Genomic DNA, 27,551 nt, shown 5'->3' on the forward strand with positions numbered 1-27,551 from the left:
CAGCTTGCCAATGACAACATAAATGCTTACATTAAAAAAAATGTTATTAGAAGACACGCAGAAGTTAAAATGTGCCAGAAAAAAAAATAAAAATCTGCAATGTTGAAAAAATAGACAGAATATTCACCAGACTCGGCCTTTTTATCTTAAAAAATTATTACCAAATTGTTGCTACCATAAAGCCCTACGAGTGACTGACATCAGTCATTGGAGTAGTTATTAAGATTATTATAAAAAATATATAATATTATGTGAATATATTTGATAATTTTGCTGGTAGTATTTTTCTCTGATTTATGCAGTGTAATATTTCCAGCTTGCCAATGACAACATAAATGCTTACATTAAAAAAAAATGTTATTAGAAGACACGCAGAAGTTAAAATGTGCCAGAAAAAAAAATAAAAATCTGCAATGTTGAAAAACTAGACTGAATATTCACCAGACTCGGCCTGGAGGTGGGGATTATCGTATCGGAATTCAACGGGAGAAAAGAACCGGCGCGCGACAACCACACCTTTCCAGACTCAGTACGGAAAAACAAACAAAAAAAAATAAGCTTAAAAAAAAAATCGTTAAAAATAGTCAGGGTGAGATGTCTTCCTCCGTCATTAACATGCATGCACAAACACACACACACACACACACACACAAAATAAAGAAATTACATAACCTGACCTAAATTGAATTCCTACTTCGTCATATGAGGAAAAAAAAAACAACCCAAAAAACCCCACAAATGTTTGACATGCCAGATGTGGGTCAACACTGAGCCCACGGTCCTCTCTCTCTCTCTCTCTCTCTCTCTCTCTCTCTCTCTCTCTTTCTCTCTTTCTCTCTCTCTCTATCCTTTCCTCTTTCTCCCTCTCTTTCAATCTGCCTCCGTGGGGTGAGGGAGGGAGGGAGGGAGGGAGGTTTCACCTGAAAATGCAGCTCCGCCGGGTCGCTAATCTGCCTCCTCACCTGCCACGGCAGCTCCCGGGGATCGGGGATTACAACAATGGGATTTGGGATTTAAAGTTTAATATTTACATATATATATATATATATTTTTTTTTTTTTTCCCTCCCCACCTTTGTCTGTCTCCCTCCTCCTCCTTTGCTTCCCCACCAGGCTTTTACTGACCTGCTCCATAAGCAAGCAACCTGTTCACCACATGGACTTCATCTTCAGTGTCAGACTGTGTGTGTGTGAGTGTGAGTGTGTGTGTGTGTGTCTCAGACTAGACTCTGGAGTGTAGGCCTGTTTGTTGTGCAGGACTTAAGTCAACTGAAGTAGATTTTCATTAACCTGTTCCTTTATCTTGGTGGGTCGGGGGGGGGGGGGGGGTTGAGATCCGATCCCGAGTCTGGATCCGGGATTTGCAGCAAAACCAGACCGTCTGCCGAGGTTTGGATGTTTTTGGGGGGGAGGAATGACGGGCGAGCTCTGGGGAAGGTAAACGTCGGACGGACAAACTGCCGGACCCCGGGCCCGGCGTGCTGAGGATGTCGGCAAAAACAGGAAACTCGGCGACACCAGAACGCAACGAGGCAGACTGGGGTGCATTCATGCGTGCCGGCAGGGTCACACCTCTCTCTCTCTCTCTCTCTCTCTCTCTCTCTCTCTCTCTCTCTCCATCCATCAATCTGTCCATCAATCCATTTTCCTGTGATGGCAGGAGAACATGGTGACTCCACACATACTGAATTCTTCCATCCATCCATCCGTCCATCCATCCATCCTCCGTCAATCTGTCCATCATCCATCCATCGGTCAATCCATCCATCCGTCCGTCTGTCCGTCCACCCATCCATCCATCCGTCCGTCAATCTGTCCATCATCCATCCATCCATCCATCCATCCATCCATCGGTCAATCCATCCATCCGTCCGTCTGTCCGTCCACCCGTCCGTCAATCTGTCCATCATCCATCCATCCATCCATCGGTCAATCCGTCCATCCCTCCATCCATCCATCCGTCAATCCATCCATCCATTGGTCAATCCATCCATCCATCCATCCATCCATCCATCCATCGGTTAATCCGTCCATCCATCCATCCTCCGTCAATCTGTCCATCCGTCTGTCTGTCCGTCCATCCATCCATCCGTCCGTCAATCTGTCCATCATCCATCCATCTGTCCATCATCCATCCATCTGTCCATCCGTCAATCCCTCCATCCATCCATCTGTCCATCCATCCATCCATCCATCCATCCATCCATCCATCCATCGGTCAGTCAATCTGTCCATCATCCATCCACCCGTCCGTCCGTCCGTTTGTCCGCCCGTCTATCCGTCCCTCCTCCGTCTGTCCGTCCATCCATCCATCCATCCATCCATCCATCCATCCATCCATCCATCCATACTGCATTCATCCATCCATCTTCCTGTGATAGCAAAAGGACAAGGGGTTTCAAATGGTCCCAACCAATCAGATGGCAGCACAGAGCTGCCGAGGAGGAAGCAGCTTCTCTCGTTCCCCAAAACCCAGATGGGCTTCTAAGAGTCCCGCCTGCTGCGAGGCTGCAGCTCCAACTCCATGTCAAGAGATGTCAAGTCTGGACTCGTGTGAACGTGAAGATCTGAACGCCGCGTCGGAAAGGATATTGATCTGTTATCAGCAAATCTAGTGACCCGGCCGCTAAGCGGAGTTGAAAGCAACGGAACAGACGTGAATTAAAGAAGTCGTCTATTTAAATGGAGAGCGCGGGCCCCGAGTGGACGGATTGAGCCGTGAGCGCGGCTTCAGAGAGAATCCCAAAGGCGCTGGCTTGCTGCTTCCTCCTAATGATGCGTTTCAAAACAAAACTTTTGCAAATGAGAGGAAAAAAAAAAGACGCCTTTCTTGTTTTTTCGTCTGTTGTTTTTTTTTCTGTTCCGCCGCCGCCCGGCCTTTCATCGACGCCCATCAAACATTGATGGGGCGAGCTTCGGCCCGGCGGCGAGCGTCTCTGAGAACCGGCGTGGGGCCGAAGAGGGGCGGGGCCCCAAATGGTTTACTCCGCCCCGACCGCCGCCTGAAAGGTTTTCCTATTTCAAGCGGGCTTTGCAGCAAAGGGATGAGGAGAAAACCATGCTGCTCGTTTTCGTCTGTTACTGTTTCTCTGGGAATCATCCCTGTTATATATAAATTGCTGTTATATTTATACCTTCTCCAGGATGCCTTACTTATTATAATTACATTTTTACGACCCACATCTCCGCTTGCAAACGTGTTACTTCCCTGCACACAGACTTTCTTTTTATATTCTGTTGTATATCGGGAATATACTCTTTATTTCTATCTATCCTTTATTTGCGTGTTCTTTCTATTATTACTATTTGCACACTTTTCAACCCTGCAATGCTGCTGTGACAATTAACTTCCCAAACTTGGGATCATAAAGCATATCTTATCTTATCTTATCTCATCTCATATTATCTTATCTTTTCTCATCTTTAAATAACAGCTGTCTAGTATTTGTGCACTTTCTTGAAAAATCTACTTATGGCCTCTGCACAGACAGGAAACCGCCATCATATATATATATATATATATACATATATATATATTGCATATTTTGCATAAATTTTGCGTGTTTTCAAATAATACAGAAAAAATGTATTATCTATATAAATAAAAATATAATGTATTTTGTATTATACATTATGTATATATATTATGTGTAATACGAAACATTACATTATATACATAATGTATAATACAAAATACATAATATTTGTATTTATATAAATAATAAATTTTTCTATTTTCTTTGAAAATATGCAAAATATTTAGCAGAAAAAAAAGAAGGTAAAATTCAACCCTTTGAAATGCAATTTCTTATGATTTACATAAGAATTGAAAGCTGTAGGTGACTCACCTTCATGTGTCGCCGCCTCCGTCGGAAGCGCAGCAGCTCCTTGTGCTGGCGGGCGATGAAGTTGACGGCGGCGTACTCCAGCAGGGCCGAGAACACGAAGAGCAGACAAACGGCCATCCAGATGTCGATGGCCTTGACGTAGGACACCTGGAGGAGGAGAGCGGACGGGCTTCATATATTTGGACCGTTGGTCGATCGACTCCGGATCTCCGCGGGATGTTTCGTTCACTCTGCTGCCAGGAGCGCCTCCATCGATCGAAATTCCAAAGACGTTTGTTTTGCAGAAGAATCTGCTTAAGTTTGTGCACGTCCGCTCAGACATTACACTGCAACTTGCCTTCAAGGTGAAATGTTCTTGATCTCCAATTTTATAAAATGAATTTCACCCCAAAAAATGTGACTTGTATGCTTTTTTTCTTTGTCGTTACGCAGTTTTTTGGCTGGTGCGACTTATACTCCAGAGCAATTATGGTTCGGAAAATACGATTCTGTGTTTTGTGAAAAAATAGCAGCCACCTTTTCAGGGCAGAACTCTACGGTCCACCTACACCTGAAGGACAAGAGTCATTCTTTTGTCGACAGCAACGTATTCTGGCCAGAGGAGACAGATAGTTTGAGAAGAAGCCATCTTTGTCGAAACAGAAAACCATCTCTGAACAGAAGAGCTTCCCAGACACAACATTTCACAAACGTATAACGCAGTACAGGGATCAATTTGCGAGATTGATTGATTGATTTACCACCAGAACCAACAACCGGTAACTTCAACCGGAGATTCCCTCCTTTGTCTAGCTTTATCTTTTCACATTCCAGTCCAGGAAATCCCCAAAAGTTGTACCTTTGTCCCCAACGAACGACACCCCCGTTAGCATAACAACCCCCGGTTTCTCCTCATCAACTCTACATTTTCATAACAAGCCGCAATAACATCGACCCGCCCAAAACGCAGGCAGTTATATTCGGAAACTCTCCACAGAAACTCAGTGCAAAGAGCGGTTGACCCGGAACAGGTCATTAGAAGTGAAGAAGCGTCTGGGACGACGGCTGAAACGTCCTCAGAGAAGAAATTCAAGTCCAGTCGCCACGATAGGAGGATTTCGCCGAGAATTCCCCGTGACCCGGATGACTGGGTTTCTATTAGCGGCCCGACCCAGGAGGACGCCGTCGATACCACGGCCGCTAAGGACGACCCCTTTCTCTGATGAGACGAATCCATGGGCCGGCTCACTTCCAAGCCCCCGACGCCGATCCGGATCCCTTCCCCGTGTCCTCCGTGGAACAGAGGTGGAGGTGGATCATCAGTCGGCGCGCGCCGACGATCGAAATGGCCCCAAGCTTTTAAGATACAAAGGGGCCGGGCGCGAAACAAGATTGCTAGGAGGGGAGGAAAGGGGGGGTTTGGGCTCCGTCCCGGTAATACGGGCTAAATGAAGTCTGGTCGGATCACAGTCTGATCGCTATCTGCCCAACAAGTCCCATCATTCAACCGCCTGTCATTACGGCTCTCCATCCCTGCCCACAATTACACAGCAGCTGTGTGTGTGTGTGTATGTGTGTGTGTGTGTATGTGTGTGTGTGCCACTCTATCACACAGAAATCCCACGATCAGCTGTTTAGAATCCAATTAAACCGGGACTTTAGATCACTTTCAGTGGGCTTAGCCGAGCCCTGCTGTGCTACGCGCTGGTTTGCACCAACGCTCGTGTGGATGGACGAGTAACTGACCGACACACGCGCGCACACACACACACACACACACACACACACACACACACACACACACACACACACACTTCCCCCTTAGAGCAGCAAGCCTGAACCCTCAAGTGCTTGACTCGCGCCGGCGCTCAGACAGGCAGAAAGAGAAACAAAGGAAAGACAACACATATATATATATATATATAAAAAATATATATATATATATTTCTTCTTTTTTCTTCACAGTGGGTGGCAAAGTACTTCTGTGATAACAGGCACAGCATTTGAAGGATACCTGTTAATAGGTAATAATATTTACACTGGCGATATGTTGTGTAGGACGGTTGTGTGTCGTACAGCTTTCTTTATTGAAAAAAAAACCTTTAATATTCTATCTATTGTTACTTTCTAATCATTTGTGAACATTAATAAATAAAATGATAAATAATAATTTGCAAATCAAATGTATATATATATATATATATAAACACATTAATTTGAAGGTATTTTTTTTTGCTAGTTAATAAATGATAATAACTCTAATGGCAATATGTTGAAATAGTAAATGTATTATTTTATTTATAAACATATTAGCTCTTTTCTCTCTTGTTTTCTCTTTTTTTAACCCCGCCCGGTCGAGACAGAAGGCTGCCGCGTGTTGCGCTGGGATCTGTCCCGTCGTTTTTCCCATTCCAGGGTGTGAATTGTCCCGGACGATGTTCTTTTTAAAACACACCAATAACGATTTTAAATGAAATTTCGGATGAATCAGTGAAAACATGAACATTGGGGTTCTTTTTGCCGTCAAAGTGACGTTTGGAATTCTAGGGGCCTGTTTTGCAACCTTGCCAACATCACCTTCCATGATCCCTTCCTCTTGCCTCGCCTGACACACTGTATGCTTGTGGGTGTGTGTGCGCGCGCGAGTGTGTGTGTGTGTGTGTGTGTGTGGGAGCAGTATGCCCACCTAAGCTCAGCTGTGCTGTGTGATCATTGTTGTGACAGCTGAACTGCAGAGGAATCACGGTTCACTTGTTCAATTTTTAGAGCGCATGAAGCACCTAATGTCAACAAATCTCTGCCCGTGCATGTGCGTGTGAGTGTGTGTGTGTGTGTGTGTGTGTGTGTGTGTGTGTTTGGGATTACAGCTTCCCTGGACATAATTATACAAGCCTACTAGGTCACGCAAGCTATGACTGCTTTTTTTTCTCCCCCTCTTTTCCTTAATCTGAAAATCCCTCCCAGGAAAAGATTCATTTAAACCTATTTTCCTCCGTCTCCTCTCCTCCTCCTTCCGACCGAACCTTTGACTCAGATCTTAATTTCTCAAAGAAGCGGACATCTGCTTTGTGTTTCCCTTTTTTTTTACCTGACTTGTAAAACAAAAACAAAATTTGTTGACTTGAAAGTGGTTTTTGCAAGTTCTAGGAACTTTTTTTTGTGGATATATTTGACTTTTTTTAATATTTTGTTGAAATTTTGAGATTTTTGAGAAACCTCGGACTTAGATGTCATAATTTCTCAATGAAGCGGACGTTTGCAACGTGTTTCCTTTTTGACAAAAAATTGGGGGGAATTTTTTTTGCTGACTATAGGTGTTTTTTGCATGTTTTAGGATCTTTTTTTTTTTTTTTTAGCTTTTTTTAAACATTTCTTTCCAGGAATTTATTTCACATTTTCTTCAAGGACTTTTTAGGATTTTGTGTTTTTTTTTAGGAATTCATTTGGAAAATGTGTGGGAATATTTTTGCTGATTTTTTAGAAATTTTTTGCATGTTTTTTCTAGATTTCTTACATTTTTTTTTTTGATGATTTTGTTGATGTTTATTTCGACAATTTGAGATATTTTAAGGAACCTTTGACTCAGATCTTAATTTCTCAATTAAGTGGACATCTAAAATGTGTTTGCCTTTTTTTGGAGATCTTTCCTTCCTTTCGTAAAAAAAAAAAAAAGATTTTGCTCTCTTTAGGGGCGTGTTTTAGGAACTTCTTTGTAGATTTCAAAGATCATTTTTTCAATTATTTCTTTTTAAGAATCCCCACAGGTTTTGTGGGACTATTTTTGCTGGTTTTATAAGCATTTGTTTTGTATGTTTCAGGACATTTTTGTTTTTTCTAGGATTCTGTTGATTTTTTTTTTAAATTCTGAGGAACATTTGACTCAGATCTTAATTTCCCAATGAGGCAGACATCTACACTGTTTCTTTCTCTTTCTTAATTTATCTTCCCTCATTTTTTTCAAGGATATGTTAGGTTTTTGTTGAGAATTTTTTTTTATTTTTTCTTTATATGTTTGCCTTTTTTTTTTCTTTTTCTTCAATGTGACTAAGAATATTTTTTGGAATTTTTTTTACTTACTTTAGAGGAAAGTTCCAGGAATTTTTTGTAGTTTTCTTAGACATTTTTTGAACATTTGACTCAGATCTTAATTTCCCAGAGGAGCTGACACCTGCGTTGAGTTTCCTTTTTTTAATATATCTTCCCTTCCTAAAAAATGTGTGCGGTTGTTGCGTGTTTTAGGAACTTTAGCAGAATTTGAGTCACTTTTTTCAAGGATTTTTTTTTGTTGAGTTTTGTTAGAAATTTCTAGATTTCGGAGGAAAAATAGATTCAGAATGCAGGGTATGTAACCTGCGGTGGACAAATTATTATTTTTTTTGCTCAATTGAAAGAAAAGGCTGTTTGTCTCATCTGTCATGAAATGAGACAAAGAGATTAATCATTAATAATGTTATTAATTATTTTCTGATTTTTTTTCCTGCCAAGACACATAGAAAGGGTTAATTTTTGGTTATGTGTGGCTTTTTGTAAAACAATAAACGTTTACGTTTAGACACCTCTGCGACCGTCACACTTTTTGTCACAAACTGGAATCAGAGAAGGGAAAATTTATTTGGAAAAAAGTTTGGGGACCCCTGCTTTAAAAACAAAACAAACAAAAAAAAAAAAAAAACGCCTTTCGCTGTTAAGCGATTCCGTCAAGTGGACGGAACAATCTGGGAGACACTAAATACTGGGATTTTGTTTAAAGAGGCACATGGGAGGGTTGTGTGCGAGTGTGTGTACGAGTGTGTGTGTGTGAGCTCGCCTTCGGCAGGGAAGCCCTGGAGCCGGAGCTCTGCGTGGTCATGGTCAGCACGGTGGTGATGCCCAGGCCGACGCGGGCCGGCGCGGCGTCCATGTTGATCCAGAAGGAAACCCAGGACAGGATGACGATGAGCAGCGACGGGATGTACATCTGGATCAGGTAGTAACCCATCTGACGCTCCAGGTGGAACCGCGCCTCGATGCAGGTGAACTTTCCTGCAAGGGAAACACGGCTGTCCGTCAAAATCCGGACGTTTTAAAAAAAAAAAAAAAATCCCCATCTTTGATTCAAATGGGCGGTCTGTCGATCGCACGCAGACACATGCGTTCGCTCGCTGGCGTCGTCTGAAAGGAGGAATATTACAAAAAAGAAATGAAGGGCGGGAATGTTGAGGATGAGGAAGAGGAGGAGCGGCTGTTGGACCTGCTGGGAAACGGATGAGAGGAGGGAGGGGAAAAAAAAAAAAGACAAAGCTGACAGCCTGGAAACCTAATGTCAGACGTCCACCGCCCCCCCGGCTCTTAGGCTAAAACCCGGAGTGTAAATCGCTGGCGGAAAATCGTGAGAGACGCGAGGCGCTCCGACGCCCCGAATCATCGGCGGCGGAGAAGAACACGTGGAAATGATTGCGGAGCCGACACAGACGGCGCGTCTCCACGCGGGAGGGGATTTGCGCTGAAGAAATGGGGAAAACGGAGTAAAAAAAAAAAAAACAAAGAAATGAGAATTTCATTTTTTATCATGGAGATGGGAATTTTTTTTTTTTTTTTTTTTTGTTTAGGAAAACCGTCTGATAACCTCCCGGTCAATTGGTAAATTAAAACTAGTGGAGCAATTTTGAAAAAAATAAAGATACTTTAATAGGATTTTTTTTTTTTTTTTTTAAATTGTAGATTTAAATCCATCCAGTACTGTTTTGCTGGATAAATTGTAGCATCATTTTTAATTTTAGTACAAAAATACACTGGGAAGTAGAATAAACCTGGTGGAGCAATGTGCAAAAAACCAAAACAATACAAAAACAGGAAAATATAAATTTTTCATTGTAGTCTTAAAACAATCGTTTTTTTTTTTTTTTTTAGAACAAAAATGTCCCGTTCAATGAGAAGTAGAATAAACCTGCTGGAGCAATGTGCAAAAAAACGAAACAATACAAAAAACAGGAAAATATAAATTTTTCATTGTTGTTTTAAAACAATCAATTTTTTTTTTTTTTTTTTCAGAACAAAAATGTCCCGTTCAATGAAAAGTAAAATTAACCTGCTGGCAAAAAAAAAAAAAGGGTTGAGATTTAACGGGGTTTAAGGTGGACCGGTCACCTGTCAATCAAAGCAAATCCCATTCCCGTGGCTTATTACTGCTCTATTACACAAGACGGCGTGAAATCGAAACAATTTCTTTCAATGTGCGGGTTAAAAACGATCTGATGAAGGGGCTTCTTTTCGTCCCCGCCATTCCAACAGTTGAGTCTTCCTCCTTATTTCTTGTTACCCGACAACGTGACTCTGCAGTTTCGCATCGGGAAGAAGAAGCTAGCCGGCTGCCAATCCAAGTCAGGATTTGCGACCTCTGCGTTACCATGATAAATATTTTCCGCATCGTGGCGGAACAAAAAAAAAAATTTTTTTTTTCTAAATAAAATAATAATAATTTGAATAAAGCCAGATTTAAATACAAGGAATTTAAGAGGACGCTAACAAAAGTGAAAAAAAAAACTCTTTTCATCTTTTCATGTTAAATATACCCGCCGCAGTGGGTTTTATTTACGCTCCTCTTCCTCCCTGTAATGTAATGAGCGCTCGCCTCCTAATAAACCTCCGCCGGGCCAAAAACAAGATGGTCGACGATCCATTTAATCAAAGTGGATCAATGGAGGACGGACTCATCAATTAGACTTAGAAGAGGGAGGGAGGGGAGGAAAAGGTGGAAGAAGAAAGGAAAGGAAGGAAGATGATGGCGGCGAGAGGAGGGCAGGCGGATGGAGAGAACGAGAGGAGGAGGAGTAGGGTGGACTTGATTTATGGCTCTGATACACTTCAGAGCTTTTAAGCGCTGTCCATATTTTCCATCTGATAAGAAGATTGAAATTATTCAGCCGAGCTGCAGTGTGTGTGTGTGTGTGTGTGTGTGCGTCTTAAAAATCCATACTCCCATTCGACGGTTGTGCGAGCCGAGCGTTCGAGGTTCGGCGGGAATCAATCCAAGCCGGAGATCCCAAACGCGTGGACGGGAAAAGCGTCGGTGGCGCCCGACGGCGACGTCGGTCCGACTGTAATCTGATTACAAGGGAGGAGTCCGACCCCCGTTGAACCCCCCCGATGTTAATATCTGTCTCTGCCGGCGTCCCAGGAGGAATTCAATTTATTTGACTACATTTGTCCTCACTTGAAGTGCATTTAACAATGAGGACAATTAGAGGTGGGGGCATTTTTAGCTTGTCTTATGGTTTCCGTGGCAACAGGGGGGACGGACGCCAGCAGATGTGGCGTGGAGCGCGAGAGCGGAGACTTTCCTCAGAGACGGCAAGCTAAAGAAACTCAGGTTTCCTTTCAGTTCACAGAGCTGAACGCCTCTTGCTTTAGGTGAAAGGCTAATAAAAGCGTTATGGATGAATCCTTCTGCGTGTGTGTGTTTGTGCGTGTGTGTGTGTGTGGGTGTGTGTGCGAGTGTGTTTCAACCTTCCGGCATGCAAAAGCGAGCAACAACAAACAAACCAGAAAACAAAAAGTGCCCCGCAATGCAGTAGAAACCGTAATTAGTATTTCAAACGGGGGCCTTTTTCTTTGTGTGTGTGTGCGTGTGTTTGTGTGTGTGTGTGTGTGTGTGTGTGTGTGTGTGTGTGAGAGAGAATGTGTGTTTGTTGTGATGGAGGGATCGAGAGAGAAAGAGAGAGAGAGAGAAAATCATTCTTGGAGTCACAATGGACTGCAGCTAATAAATCTGAGGAAAAACGACACCTTAATTCCCACTTAATGCTTGATTGGGACGCAACGGGGTGTATACACACACCCACACCCACACACACACATATGCACACATACACACACATATATTAGCACAGGGACACTAATGGATTTACACACAGATGTATATACTCAAGCGCACACACAAAAACACACACACATTCACACAGACACACTAATGGATTTACACACAGATGCAAAAATTGAAGCACCCACACACACACACACACACACACACACACACACAAATTTAAATACAATGCACACAAGCACACTGATCCGTACACAGCAGCACACCCATATTAGCAAAGGCACACTAATAGATTTACACACAGATGCAATACTCAAGTGTGCACCCCCACACACAGTTAAACACAGATGTATGTACTCAAGCACGTACAAACAGAAACACACACACACACACACACACACACGGGCCGAGTGGGCGTCCTGCAGAGACACGAGCGTCGCGATGCGTAACTTTTTAATTTTTCCAGCGACTTAATTCTTCGTCGCCGGCGGTCGCTGTGGCAACATCACTTTATGAGATGCGAGACGTTAAAGAAAAACAAGCTAAAAGCTGCGAAAACCTGGATATTGAACTAACTGAAGTTAAATGTGTTCACTTTGTGCATTTGTTTACGACGAGTGTTTAATAAAGTGCACATTAACCCGGAGTTTAAGGCCAAAAAAACAACCAGTGTCACTCATAAAGTGGCCAAAACACAGCTTTTCCACTGGGAGAGGGAAAAAAAAAAAAAAAAAAAAAGAAGTCATCATTTAGCTACAGCGCCACCTAGTGGTCTGGAGGACTGAGGGGGCGCGGCCATTGCTCCCACTGTGTGCCACAAGCTGCGGGCCAAATCTTGCCCAGCGCTCGGCGCCGCCTCGCCTCCTCGCGGGGGCTGAGCGCACAAATAATACACTCATTATCCAGGTAGCAGACGCTCGGAGATGAATCGCGCCGACTCTGGCCGTCGGACTCTTGACGGACCCGCTGACGGATCGACCGCAGGCCTGCGTGCGTTTATGTAACCCGCCGGCGGATTATGATTTAATTGTGCCATCGTGTCCTGCATGCACAGGGTGTACCGGAACACAGATTCATGTATAGGTATGACTGATAGCGTGTGTGTGAGTGTGTGTGTGTGTGTGCATGCATCGTGCACATGTGTGCGCGCCAGAGTCGTGTCAAGGCTCCACGTCTGGAGGTGGATCGTTCATCTCCTCAGCGGCGACAGCAGATGTCAGCCCCTGTGTGAGTGATGCCTCTGAGTCTGAACTAATCAGCCTGCTGCGCGTGCACGGATGCGCACATGCATGCAAACACTCACACACACACACACACATGCACGCCTCTCGGGGACATTTTAGAGTACCATCCATGAAAGTTTAATTCTCTTAACTTTTCTTGTCTTTAATTATTTACAATCCAAAACGAGGCAACGTCTACCGAAATGACAGAACCCCCCCCTCACCGCGAAAAAAAAAGAAAAAAACAAACAAAAAGATCTGGTTCAGTTACAAAATTGAGTTTTGACGTCTCCGAAGGCGGATATGATTTCAAGCATGATGTTTTAAAGTCGACGCAAGCCGTGACGGCGAGAGGATGTGATTTCTTTCACAACTCCTAATCTTAATTCCCGTGTGAAATAAAGAGCGGAGAAGAATGACAGACAAAGCCAGAGTGGATCTAAAGAGTCCAAAAATCATGGTTCTCATGGAAACCAAACCATGGGATATCCGGAGCGTTTCAAATTCGACCAAAATAACCTTGAAAAGAATCACCCGGGAAAAGGAAAGAAACCGCCTGACACTGAGACAAAAGGCAATTAAAAGGCAATTCTAAAATAATATTACATTTTTAGAATATATAAGAACCAGTGAGAGTCTATAAAAAAATTAAATGAAGTCAAAAATGTAAAAAAAATGTGAAAGAAAAACTATTCACCTGAACATTGGTAAAGATATCTAGAAAAAACGTTGAAAATATTTATTATATTAATACGATATAATATATTTTGAAAGGAATATAAAAAGTCCAGCATAAACAAAAAATCCAGAATAAACTGGAAGAAGAGACAATGTGAAATTAGATGAAAATTTCTCTTGTTTCTTATGGAAGTACAGTTTAACAAAAAATATAAAACTGAATTTAATTTCTCACAAAAATTAGTTAAAAAAGGTAAAGATAACAGTTCAGCAGATCATTGGAAATATCTAGGAAAAATCTAGGAAAAATTCAAAAAAAATTTTTTTTGAAAGAAGTAAAAGAAAAATCCAGCATCTACAGAAAAATCCAGAATCAACTTAAACCAAAGCTTAAAAGTAAAGTGTAATGTGAATATTGTGACAATTTAACATTTTAACAAAAAAAAATTCTCACAATAAAACAATTTCAAACACGCGGTGAGCTGAGGTAACCATGACGACAGCTATCACCAAAAAAAAGAAAACAAATGGAATGAATGGAAAGTGGAATGGGATGACTCCTCCCTCATTTTCCCTCATCTAACTAGACAACAAATCATGCACCTCCAACCAAGACTTATGGGATGCTTCAGGTAACCGTGGCAACAGACATGAAGAAGAACCATAGATGTATAGGAACACCAAAAATCTATGAACAATTTATATATATATATATATATGTATGAGAAAATATGCACGTTGATAGACAATTGTTGAAAATGCTTCAAGTAACCATAGCAACAAAGCTTTCTAATTACCCAGCATGCAGCCTGGCACATTACGCATCTGTGGTAAACTTTTCCGTGCATTATATAACCGAACAGGGTGGAAAAAAAACATAGTTATGAGGGTTTAAAAAAAAAAAAAAAAAAAAAAAAAAGCGATTGGAATCAATATCCATTTTCTGGAACCAATTTTACTGCTTGCTATATTTTAGTTTCCTTCTCAATGAGCCGGTTTCATGACACTGGAGGGGAAGAAAAAAAAAGAAAATATCAATTTTTAGGTGCTTCTTTTCCATGCCGGGCTCTTTTATTGAGGTTTTTGACACATTAAGAAATAAATAAATACGTTTGCCTTCCCGCAGGCTCGTTTTTCAGCCTCTGCTCCTCAGTTATATCACCTGGAATAACATTCTAGCATCATTAAATAGTCAGATCCACTGTTTCATCCCTTTGCCTTCGGCCCCTCTGCTTTCTTCCCCTCTAGATTTTGTCTTCGACGCAAACTCTTCTTTTTGTTTTGGCCAAACATTTAAATATTCAGCGGGCATTTATATTTGTCTGGAAGGTAGAGCACAACGTGCAAAACAAACAACACGTCGGCCCTGAAAGCCGGCGCTTCCTATGCAGCACGGGTTTCAATTCGGGGAAGATTGGACTTCAATTTTAATCTAAGGATAAAAACACGAGAAGCATTAGACCCTTGGTTGTTTTTTGGGACAAAAAAGTGAAGGGTTCCAACCAGGTGGCATCAATAATTCTTAACAAATTAAAAATGTATAAATTTAACTGGATACCTGCAGAATATATGCAAGAAATCACCTGATTAATTATGAAAAAAAAGAGAAAACAATAAATTAGTGATGGGGAGAGATATGCTTTTAAAAAATCCTTTTTTTCCCATAGTGGTTATGAAATAGCATGATTTTTTTTTTTTTTTTGAAAGAAAATCCCCCCCCCCCCCCCCCCTCCCCAAAATGTAGCAATTATTTTTGCTGATCTGCAAAAATGTTGGTTTGATTGATTTGGGGAAGAGAAGAAAATGCCATGTTTCTATTCACAAGAAAATGACTTCGAAAAAATTAACAAATTAAAAAAAAAAAAAAAAAAAAAAAATCGCAAAAAGTGACCTGAACAAGACGAGGCCATTGAAGATTCAATTTTAATTTGAGAAAATTGAATAAAAACTTAGATGTAAGGCTTCAGACCATCAAGCTACTCAAGCAAAGGTTCCTTCCAAATTTCTTTGAAATTTCTCCTATGAAATTCTTTAAAGTTCTTTGAAATTTTAAGGCTAACTTTCGCTTTAGGCTTTAGCTAATTTACGATTTGAATGCAACCAGGAACATTTATCCGTGGATTCTGTTCCTCTATGAAAAGGGGAGCGGTAACGATCTACACACTATGAAAATGCATTAGATATATTTCTTTATAAATATATCAAATACTCTTTAGCGTTTCTTTCTCTGTAGCACGGTCACAAAGAAAGAGACAACTTGGCGCCACTGACACTACAGGCCTTCTGAAAACATCAGGCGGATAAAATATCATTAAACGAAACGAAATAGGATGCTGACTTTATACATGTTGGCGTCGTGTCAGAAATACAGGTTCCCTTCTTCGGAAAAGCAATGGTCAACTGCCCGATGAGGCTAACGCACTTCCAAATTGGCATTGGGGAAGACGAGTAAACTTGACCCCAACTAAGTGACTCGGTAGCTTGCGAGAGTTTTCCAGAAGCTATATGGACGTGGAGAAGTTCACAAAAAAATCAGACTTCCATTCATCACTTATCCTGCGCCATCTACCGGCACTACCTTAGCGATCAACCGATAGATCATCGTCGCCGAAATTGGAAACCCCTGCTCTACGATTCATGCGCTTTACCCTGCTCAAGGGGATGCAGGGTTTCAATTGGATGGGCCGGCCGTCAATCACAGGGGCCACAAAACCATTCATTCTGTCTTTGGCAGCGTCTACAACGGATCCACCGACCGACTCACCCGTGTTGTAGTGCTTGGTGCAGTAACGCAGGTCCTTCTCCTCTTTCAGTATGAACTGAGGTAGCGTCAGGCCGTCGGCCACCTGCACCGCCCCCTTCTCGTCCCACTCAAAGATGAGGTCGTTCATGGTGTAGCCGACTAAGGGAGGGGCAGAGAGAGGGAGGAAGACTTTTTTATTTTTTTTTTCAGTCAGAGAAAAAAAAAAAAAAAAGAAAAATTCCCACCTAAGATTTAGCTATTATTTTTTTGACTGATTTGCTTTAATTGTTTGTGGGAAACAAAAGGAATTTTTATTTTCACGAGAATTTAACCTGGAAAAAAAAAAAAAAAAAAAAAAAAAAAAAAAGGGGAAAAAGTGAGCATAACAAGAAATGTGCCTGGAAATCATCTTACGGAAAAAAAAACAAAAAACTGAAAGCAAACATAAATTATTAAAAATTGTTTCTTTTTAAAAAAGGCAATTTTTTCCAGAGTGGTTACAAAAGATCAGGAAAAATAATGTGATTTTTTTTTTTTTTTTCTGATAAAATTTTGTTCTTATTTTGCTATTTAGTAAAAAAAAAAAAAAAGGGCGCTTGTATTGTTTGGAGAAAACAAAAGGAAATGCTACATATATTTTCACTAGAAATGACCCAAAAAAATTAATATAAATGAAAAAAGTGACCAAAACAGCATATACATGCAAATCACATGATATATCATAAAAAAAGACTGAAAGAAAACAATCAATGATTAAAAGAGGGAAATGCCTCTTTTCAAAAAAGCCTTTTTGGTTACAAAAGGTCAGGCAAAAAAATGTCTTTATTTTCCTTTGAAAGTTTTGCAATTACTTTTGCAAATTTGTACAAAAGTATGCTTTAATTGTTGGGGGAAAACAAAAGGGAACGCTACGATTATCTTCACAAGAAACATAAAAAAAAATTGAGAAAAAGACCAGAACAAAAAATGCAATCTGGAAATCTGCAAAAAATAAGGAAAAAAAAATCACTGGACAACATAAAAAAAATAAATAAATAAAACAGAAAACAATAAATCGGAGAAAAAACAATGGCAAAATAAAAAATGCAGCTGAAAACACTGGCTTGTGGCTGAAAGTGCTTTCTTTTCACAGAGGAAATAACCCCTGATCCCCGTGGTCACCGTCGAACACACCCGTCTTTAAGGGTCCGTCACTCCCCCCCCGTGGGTTCCACGGACCCGGAGGTGAGGCGGGCGTGACGCCGTCGAGCCTCACGCTTCTTCTGAGAGGAGCTTCGGGCCGCCGCCTCCTTCCGATTCCTCTCACGTCTTTTCAAAGAATGAAAAGGCCACAGAGAAATCTATATGCTATCTCTCACCCTGCCAGCTGCTCGGTGACTGATCGACTGATGCTCGCCGAGCGCTGCTGACTCTAGGTGTCTGTGTGTGTGTGTGTGTGTTTGTGTGTGTGTGCGTGTGCGCACTCACAGCTCTCCAGCTGCATTATGCAGGTCTGGACGTCCATGGGGAAGTTCTTCAGATCCATAGGACAGGCCAGCACCAGCGTGATTCTGCCGAAACACACACACACACACACACACACACACACACACACACACACACACACACACACACACACACACACACACAGAGCATCACTTACTGCTAAGAGGATTAGCGGCAGGTTTATCAGTGGTGCCCGACCGGGTGCCGCGCCGAGCGCAGACACATCACGGCGTGTCTGAAATGGATAGAAAAAAAAAAAAAAAAGATGGAGTATTCTGACTCCCACGACTTGGCGGATGCTGCTGTTGCCCCCGGCGACATCGTGGGATAAAGACCGCAGACGCGTAAAGAGGCGTTGATTAGTGTCGGCGCCGACGGCCAGTGCCGCCGCGACGTGTTGAATGGGAAAGGTACAGGAGTTGAATGAGTGGCTGTCCGAGGGTGCGGGAGTCAGACTAATTAAAAATGAAAATGGAGAAAGAATAAAAAAGAAAAAAAAAAAAGGAGATAAAAAGAAAAGAAAAAAAAAAAAAAAGGAACTGAATCTGCAACAAGTGCCGGCCGGGTTATTTGATTAAACAGGCCGGAGTGGAACGCAGATAAAACCATTAATGGAATTTATCCAAATGTTTAATCCCACTGAGTGCAGGGTTGAAGAGGCAGGAGGAGGCGAGCGAGCGAGCGAGCGGCGAGCGGCGAGGACCGGCGAAGCCCCCGCGAATCTGCGGGAGAGGGCAGGGTTTGCTGAAAACCGCTGATTCAAGACGTCGAAGATCTTGAACGGAAATGCAAACGTGGAGCTGGTCTCGTCCGAAAGCGCCACCTGTTTAACACACGCATGTTTTCTTCCAATTTTTCAATAAATAATTAAATTAAATATTATATGTATTTGTGATAAGTTGCCTCTGGAGGCGAAAGCTTAAGTGATTTTGTGCAGATTTTAAAGAGATTTCTTTTCTTCAAAAGTCACCCAAAAAAAAAAGGATGATCTTTACAATTTTTGACAATTCTGAAATGAAACCATTTGTGTAGATGTCTGAAAAAAAGATTTATTCAGGCTCAACCTAATGTGGTTGTGAGCAAATTTTGACTAATTTTTTTGTTCCGTCTTCAAACGTAGTCCAGAAAAAGATCATGATTACAATTTTGATTTTTCTGGAATGACCCATTGATGCTGAATAAAAAAAAAAACACGTAAAAAAAAAAAATATATAGTATATAAAATATATAATATTTATTCATAAAATGTTGGAGGCTAAGCCTAATGTGTTTTTTTTTTTACTTCTTTTAAAATTCCATCTACAAACATTGTTCAGAAAAAGATGATAATGACAATTTTTGTCATTTCTTAAATGACTGCATTGATGATTAAAAACAAACGAAACACGACAAAACAAATGGACATTTATTTCTAAAAAAAACGCTGATCAAAATTCCCGAATCCCGAATTAATCGGGGGTTAAACTGTGAAGAGAATAATCTCTTGACGTTCTGGGGCTTCATCTCTGCAGTGACGCTTTTTTTTTTTTTCGTATTAGAATTTAAAAAGAAAAAAGAATAATTGTCAGCGTGCGTTTCGGATGATGGGACGACAAATCGCTCCAACTTATGAATCTCCTTTTTTTCCAAATCTCCAAAAGTTCCAGCTGGTCACGAGTTTGACTCCGCTGTCAGGCAATAAACATTAAAAAAAAAAAAAAAAAGAGCATCATTTATGAGAAAGCTGAAGACACACACACACACATATACGGAGGGTTTAATATCCCGCCCGCCCGCGAGATCAAACTGATCCGCCGAGGGAATCGGTCAAAACGAAACAAAACAAAACAAAACAAAGAGTTGCCGAGGCGAATCCCGGCCCCTCGTCCTGCTGGAGCGTGAAGAGGAGCGGCGGCGTGGGATGGGGCCGGCCGTGAGGAAGAAGGGCCTCATCCCGTCCGGCCCTGAGCGCCGGCAATAAAAGCGAAGGAGAGGAGGAGGGGTGGTGGGGGGGCTAACAGGTTTGTGGGCTGAAGGCGGCTATAACTCTGAGAGCCTTGGATGGGGCGCCTTGGAGATAAAGAGGAAAAAAAAAAAAAAAAAAGGGAGGCGGATGAAATGCAACGGCGGGATAAAACCCTCCGAGTTTGACACAATAAGAGCGTTTCGAAGACGAGGACGAAGGTCTCGGGAACGCGGCGCCCCCTAAATCATAGGTTTTACTGCCGACTTCTTCCGATACGACTACCTGTTCTCCTTCATCTCGGCTCCATTTCGTCTCCGTCCTCTCGCTTTATCTCTGAAAAACGATTCGTTCCGCGGAGCCTTTGTAGACGGGCTCTTCCAGGTCGCTTCGCACCGGAGGTGAATTTGAAATAAGGGAGGGGAGATCAGAGATAATTTCACGAGTAATGATTAGAGATGTTCTCGTACACCTCCTACGATCTGAAGAGATGTCGGTTTCGGCGGTGGAACGGTTCAGACAAGGTCGGCTAGAAGAATTCACAACACGACACTCGACGATGGCGGAATCTGTTCTCTAGTCAATAGCGATTAGCATTAGCGTCAAGAGCTAAGCTACGTCATAATAAAGATAATAAACAAAATGGCGCCGGCGCTATTTGTGCTGCCATTGAAGCCGGTCGTGTTATTCCAAGGGCGTGAAATTTTATGGAAGTATTTTATACGTAAGAAAAAAAAAAAAAAAAAAAGAAGTACGGTTGTTTAATTTAACAGTTTAATTTGTTACATGACCGAACTCAATTTACTCATATATCAAATCAAATTTCCCCATTGAAATGAAGTGAAACTCAATTCATCCGTTTCAACCTCGGCTTTTGTTATGTGTTTTTTAAAAAAGGAAAATGAAGTTCCTACATTACAAATACCGTATAAAAAGTTAATAAAATTATAGCGAGTCACGGATGTTGGGGTTTATGCCGATGCTTGTTTTTTGGGGTGATTTTGGGATTGCTGGGAATTTTGTGGGTGCGAGGAATTCTAGTTTTTTTTTACCTGGAATTGAGAGGGAACAGAGTTGTATTGCAGGCTTGTGTGGCATGACTGTAGCTAACAACAGCTATTGCTTATTAAATGGATGCTTAACCAGGTGTTTTCCCTGACTAAAAAGCTACAATACAATAAATAATGATAAAAGAGAATGTAAAGAAATATACTGGTTTATTTGATTCACTTGATAAATTAATTTGACTATTGTGTATATGTGTGATTAAGGACTATTATCAATTTTAGTTACTGGCAACACACTTAATGCTACAATGTATTGCTAAATGCTAATGTGGCTAAATGCTACGCTTTTTGGCTAAACTTCATTTGGCGGCGGAGTGAACGACGCCGTCCCGTTCCCGTCGTCTGCCGAACCAAATCCCGACTTCTCCCAGACGATGCTCTCCGACAACTTCTCCATCTCGCTGTTGTTTTCCGATGATTTCTGCTAAGCTAACGTCACGCGTGGCACGTCCGAATGTTTTTTTTTTTTTAACACCCGTTCATGGACAGCGGTCGGTGCCTCAGATCTTAGCTCGTATCACAAGCAACCAAGCGACGGATGGTATCTTAGAAAACTCGTAAGCTAATTCACTTGTACAGTAAGTCAAGGTTTCGCCAAATAATACGATCCGCTATAAGACGGGGGCGGTCCTTACTCACCGTATGCTGTAAAGCACGTTGCCGTTTTTGGAAATGCGCAGCAGCTTGTTGTCGGTGGTGACCTCGTGGAAGTTGGCCCCCTTCTCATTGGCGAAGAACAAGTCGGGCTTCCAGATGGAGTCCAACATGGATGGGTCCAGGTCGAGTGAGTCGTCGGGGTATTCTCTGTAGGCCAGCCGCGGGTCGTTCCACTGCTGCCTGAGGAAGATGTTCACTCTGTAGTCCTGCGGCGAGACGGAGAAGAAAAAAAAAAAAAAAAAAAAAATCACCTTTCACGATCATCTATCAGCAATAGAAGATTGACAAATAACAACAAAACCGGACGATTTTCAGACACATAAAAACGTCAGACCTTATAGGTCACCTTAAAATTTCATGAAATATTTGCATTCTAAATTAAAAACTCCTTTATCGTGACGCAATTGCGAATGATCCGGATCTATTTTCAATCCACAAATTGATGGAAGTGCAACATCGGATCGATAATTAATAATGAACAGGATCGACGTTGAGAGTAATGTAATTAAATTGGCAGATCTCTAGTTAGTCGTGACTGCCAGTGTTTGGATCTCTGCGCGTCTGAAACACCTGAATCCCCGACGGACGGCGTTCGGATTCGCCGTGGGAAGTCCTGACACCATCTTTCAAATTTGGAAAGAGAGCGGTGACGAAAAACGTAGAGCTTCACAGAGACGCAGTGGCCGGAAAAAAAAAAAAAGGCGCAGCTCTTTTTCATTCAATAAAAGCGTCTTTTCAAGCCCGCATTATCGCACAGAGAACCACGTTCTCTGGAGAGCAGCAGCCTCCTTTTTTTCCGGAGGCAGAAAAAGTTCTTTGTGTTTGTGGAAGGAACGAGGAAAACAGCAAAAAGCACAGTAAGTGCACCTGCAGGGTGCCAAAAAAAAAGAAAAAAAAAAAATAAGCGGGAGGACGAGGAGGCCGGCGGAGGGTCATCGCTGCTTTCAAGCGACATAATTTCCGACGGCACGTTGGACACGGGACGTTTTTCAGGTCAGGTCACCTTGAAAGGCACCGAGCTTCCTCGAAATCCGTTGGAACTACAAGAGTGGATCCATTTTTGTAGTTTTTTGGGTCCAAAAAATTCAACACCATGACATCATCAAGTGAAGATACAGCCAGTCCTGCATTTACAACGTCCTCGACATACGGCGAACCGAGGTTACGTTGTCGTCTCCTACAACTTTTTAATAAGAAAGTCTCATTCTTTCATTCCTCTGGGATGTTAAAATTAATTTTGAGCGGGTGCGGCGTATACGAAGGCGACGTCTTTGTCGCTGATCATACAACGTACATTCTCTTTTTTTTTGTTTATGTTGTTTTTTTCCGAAACTTTTCCTCCTCCATTACGGCTCCCGAAGCCTTGCTTCAAAGAAGTTCCTTCCGACTTACGAAATTCCGATGTCCTGCAGGTCAAGTCTGTCCAGCAGGGGGCGCTATAATAAGCAGTTTTGGAGGATTTCATCGAGGCGATACAAACGGAAGGGACGTAAGTTTAAGTGTTTGTACTTCACTGCGTGTCGTGACCTTCTATCACCTTGAATGCTGGAACCTTCGCCGCTGTAAACTAGTAAATAGAAGTTGTTTTCCACGGTGAACCGGCGGTACGTCGCGAAAGGTTATCGTGCAAACTGGACCGCGGCGGCGTCTCTCTCTCCCTCTCTCTCTCTTTCTCTTTTCATTTTCTCCAAAGGAGCCATCGCCCGGACAGAGACGAAGGCGCGCCGAACAAGATTTCATCTGGTTCGCTCCGTCCCCGACATCTGTATGCGGCGCTCAATCGATCTGAGCCGGAAGGGATATTAACGGCCGCTCCCTCGCAGCTGCAGCCCCTCGCTGCAATCGGGGATGGAGCGGTGGCGGCGAGGGGCTGAAGGTGGGAGGGAGCGGCATTTAGCTCGACCACTCCATCGCTTTAATGGTCAGCTATCGCCGCTCCGCTCCGGCCGGCGGGGTTGGGTCGGGTGTTGTGCGGCAGAGGGGCGGGTTGAAGGCGTCGAAAGGGTCGGTTGCAGCTAGCGGCCGCGGCTGTTGGCATTTAGCGTCGCCGGAGAACGACGGTGATGTGGCGACGTGATCCCCGGGCGCCTTTGCCGTTTATCACCGTTTATTACGGCGAACGCCTCGCCGCGGTACGGATGAGCTTGACCTTTATGTTTCCGTGAAACCCCCCCCGCCCCACCTCATCCGGATGAATAACGACAAGGAGAAGAGTGACGGAGGCGCCGCTGGCTGTCGGGAGCGAAGGCGACACCGGCGTCGCTACGGAGAACGTCCGATGTCGGCGCCGAAGTCCTCCCTGCGATGAGTCACGGTTTCTCGCCCGCCTCTCGTGCATGTTATTTATCTCCGTGTCACATTCGTGCCGCAACAAGTAAAGAATCTGCCTCCGGATGTTTCTCCGGGTTTAGCGATTAGCTAAATACTCCGGAAAAATCAAAATTTGTCACCATATTCCGAGCGGTTTCGGACCGGTACTCATTTACAGTATACCCTTAGTTTTTCAAGGGGGTTACGTTCCAAAAAGAACGTAAGATAGGCAAAATTCGTGAAGTAGAAACCTTAATTTTTTTTTTTACAATTATTATACAATTAAATACTCTATTATACATTGCTGCTGTCGTCCTTATGTTTTTTTCTTCCTTCTTTATGGAACGAACGGAAGATTAATTAATTCCGTAATGCCGATCTACAACCGCATAGCTTTTACCGTCCCTTAGCATGTCCAGAAGTTTAACTTTATCTGCGATAGATAGCATCTTCCGCTGCCGCAGGTGCTTTTGTCGGTCCAGAGCGTTTTGTCAACATTATGGGTTTTAGAGAAACTCGAAATTGCGAGAGAATTTTTTGCACGTACGTAATGTAAATTTGGCAAGCTGTTTTACGTACGTGTACATATTAAACTGCGACGTTATTGACGCACAGGTAGAGAAGAAGCGGAGTGACTTTTTAGCCAATCAGAATGCAGAACACAATGCACGACGCAAATCCGGGAAGTAGCGAAACCGTGAAAAGTAAACCGCGTTATAGCGAGGGATCGCTGTATCTCAAGACCGTTTAACGTCTTCCTCATTTTCGTCTTGGTTTCAGGCCGACGGACTCATGATGTTTTTGCTGTTTTTTTTTCTCTCTGAGCAAAGCTGTCGGGTGTACTTGCGGGGCAAGTTTTATTTTGTTTATTTTTGCAAATAAAAATCAGCTGAAAAGAAAAGAAAAATCCATAAAGCAAATACATCGATGTCAATTCAAAATGATCTTGCACCGTGGGGTTGACGGCTGCCGATCACACTCAGGAAAATTTCGAGTTTTCAGTGAAAACTGTTTTTGGAAACCAGAAATCCTAGGAAGGAGAACCTCGGAGAACCCTGATAAGAAACTGGAACTTTGTGTTCCCTAAAGCCCCAGCCTGAGATTATTTTCGTAAACAAAGCAATTTTAGGTGGTTCATCCTGCAAGTTAAAACCATTCAGGCTTGAGATAATCCATCTATTAGATGGGAAACTAAGATGGATTTATTTAAGATAAGATAAGATAAGATAAGATAAGAGCAACTTTATTGATCCCGAAAGAAATTGTTGTGCCAGAGTTTCAAGCAAAAAGATAACAATAATAGTTAATAGTAGTAAGGAGGGAGAATAAGAAATACAATAAAATATAAAATATAAATTGTCAAGTTTAACTTCCAGGAACCACTGACTGGTTCACATTTTTTGAAATTTTTCTTAATATTTGAGAGATGACTTCTTTTGACTTTTTTTTTTTTTTTTTTTTGGTAATTTTTTTATTTTTCACGAACTGAAATATCGGATTCTTCCGGGACACGCCGGAACCCTGTTAACTCAGGGTTTCAGTTGCTGTTTTGTACTACGGCGCTGTCGGGCTTGGAGAAACACTGTTTTCACCGCCATCACCCATCTCAGTGTATCGTGGATTTGTAACTTTTTTAAATCTAACTTTAAGTTCGATATTTTTTTTTTTTTTACTAGACTTTTTTTGACTAGACTTGTTCAAGGATTAACAAACCTTCCTGTTATCTTAGGAAATCACAGAACACTGAACATTACTCTCAACATTACTGCATGGTCGCTACAATATATTTATTATTTCAATTATTTCAAGCATTTTCCAGGGACCAACCAGAGCATGGCGTTCTGTATCCTGGGCTCTGATTGGCTCGGCATCATTCTCTGCCTCTCCTGTGCATAGCGTGCATTTGGCATCTGGCCTCGTCCGTTTCACATCGACGTGCGGTCGCTACTCAGCGTGAATTAACCATGAAAGTTTTTAATTTATATCAACACCCAGAGGTTCTGCACCTTCTGAGGTATCTGCCACTGAACCGAAGCAGCCGAGAAAGATGCTAACCGAGGTAGAAAAAAAGGGAACTTCTCAACGCGTTAACGCGAGGGAGAAGCGTCGCTGTTATTGGTCGCTACTTTGTGGATTTAGCTTTATCGCGGTTGTTGTGGAAGGTAACCCCCCGCGCTAAGCGAGGGGTTGCGAAGCATACGGCGACAATAAAGTTGACTTTGACTTGAGCTCTTCTTCTTCTGTACATTCCTGACCGTCCGCCGGTCCTCCGAACAGGGAGCGACGGTCGATGAACCTACGATTTATCCTGAAAGCGACTTGTGTTTTTGCTTGGACGCCGGAATAAATGAGCGCTCTGTTGATCCGAATGCCAATCGTCAGCGGAGCGACGGAGGCTCGGAGGAAGCGGTCCGACTGCAGATGAAGCTGCGGGCGGCTTCACGGGTCGGAGGCTCGTCACGGTCACGCTCGGATGCACATCGGCCGGAACGGCGGATAGGAATCTCCAGGAATCAAACGAAGTGAAGGGAGACGCGAGTCGAAAGCCTGCTACTGATATCAGAGGTGTCGCTTTGTTTCCGCCCGTCGCTCGCCGCCGAAGACGGAGGGGGAACTGCTGTGGGGGCGGCGGCACATGTCGTAAAAAGAAATACTTTGACGTCTGTGGGTTCACGCCGGCGGTTTAATATCCCGCGCATAAAGGTGCTGGACTGTTAAGCGCTACCCTGAAATTACCATCCGGCGCCGCCGCGCCGCTGTGGAACCATTAGCGGGGAGGCGATGCTGTACTTACACAATAACCGTGCTCGTTTCAGCCGGCGTAAAGCTCAGGCGCTAAACCGCGCATGAAAAAACCCGCGCCCGTCCCCCTGCTTCGACGACGGCGGCGAACAAACAACAACAAGTGCGGCGGCAGAGGGCGCGGACCGAGCTGCAGCCGTATTCTAATTCCACGCTTGTCAGAACACATCGCCCGGCTCCCGGGACGGCGCTCAGGTGGAGGAGGGGGTTGCGGGAGGCTAGCAGGCATTATGGCGGCGCATCTGCGGCGAGGAAGAGCCGCCGCCGCCGCCGGCACGGTTGCGGGACGTCAGATGAAATCTATACGGCAAACTTCTGCGTGCGGTTCGGATGGATCCCGCAAGGGACGGAGTTTAAGCGGGAATAATTTCACAACGGGACGAGATATAAATGCCTGACGTCTCTCGCAGACGAGCCACCGTGGTTTTGTCCAATCAGGTGTGGACAAGAAGTGACCCCAGAGTCTGTTCATGCATTAAATAAATGTCATAGAAATTTGTAAAAAAAAAGAGAAAAAAAATATATAATTTATAATATAATATAATATAATATTATATAATGTAATTTGCCTATGTATTACATTATTTCTTCTCGTATTTAACACTCAATATAAAAAAAAATAGGTATATCACAATTTACAACTGAGTAACTGATAGCATGTAGGATAAATTATATAAAATAATAATTTAAAATCGTTGTCACATCTGCTTCATTATGTTTTATTATTTAGAGGTTATTTTTTCTGGCGAGTGATTACACATGAATCCATTTTTTTTTTTACCAGAGAGGGAAATTTGACATTATCACTTCCTTTAACCTCTTTCTGAGGTAAAAAAAAAATCCACAGTGCAGTTCTACAACGTTAGATATATTTTGATATATTGCCCTGTTGCGGTGCGCGCGCACGTGTGTGTGTGTGTGTGTGTGTGTGTGTGTGTGTGTGTGTTAACTAGAGTGAGGAAGGAGAGAGAGCGCTGAAACAGGAATAAAGCCGTGCACCGCCGGGACTTGGACAAG

General features: G+C 42.7%; 1 protein-coding gene across 1 annotated transcript in view; it reads right to left on the minus strand.

The window, feature by feature from the left end:
* Positions 1-27,551, minus strand: part of glra1 (glycine receptor, alpha 1) — a 106,688-nt gene that overhangs the window by 13,406 nt on the left and 65,731 nt on the right. Inside the window, exons 6-10 of the mRNA XM_086139308.1 lie at positions 21,405-21,628; positions 17,739-17,821; positions 16,293-16,430; positions 8,634-8,848; positions 3,848-3,994 (exon numbers count right to left, since the gene is read on the minus strand). Of these exons, the coding sequence (XP_085995434.1) occupies positions 3,848-3,994; positions 8,634-8,848; positions 16,293-16,430; positions 17,739-17,821; positions 21,405-21,628 (807 nt within the window). The remainder of the gene's footprint in view (positions 1-3,847; positions 3,995-8,633; positions 8,849-16,292; positions 16,431-17,738; positions 17,822-21,404; positions 21,629-27,551) is intronic.

This window comes from Fistularia commersonii, chromosome 31, assembly GCF_037954325.1.
Source record: "Fistularia commersonii isolate RoL2024-O1a breed Wild chromosome 31, RoL_Fcom_v1.0, whole genome shotgun sequence".
Lineage (NCBI taxonomy): Eukaryota > Metazoa > Chordata > Actinopteri > Syngnathiformes > Fistulariidae > Fistularia > Fistularia commersonii.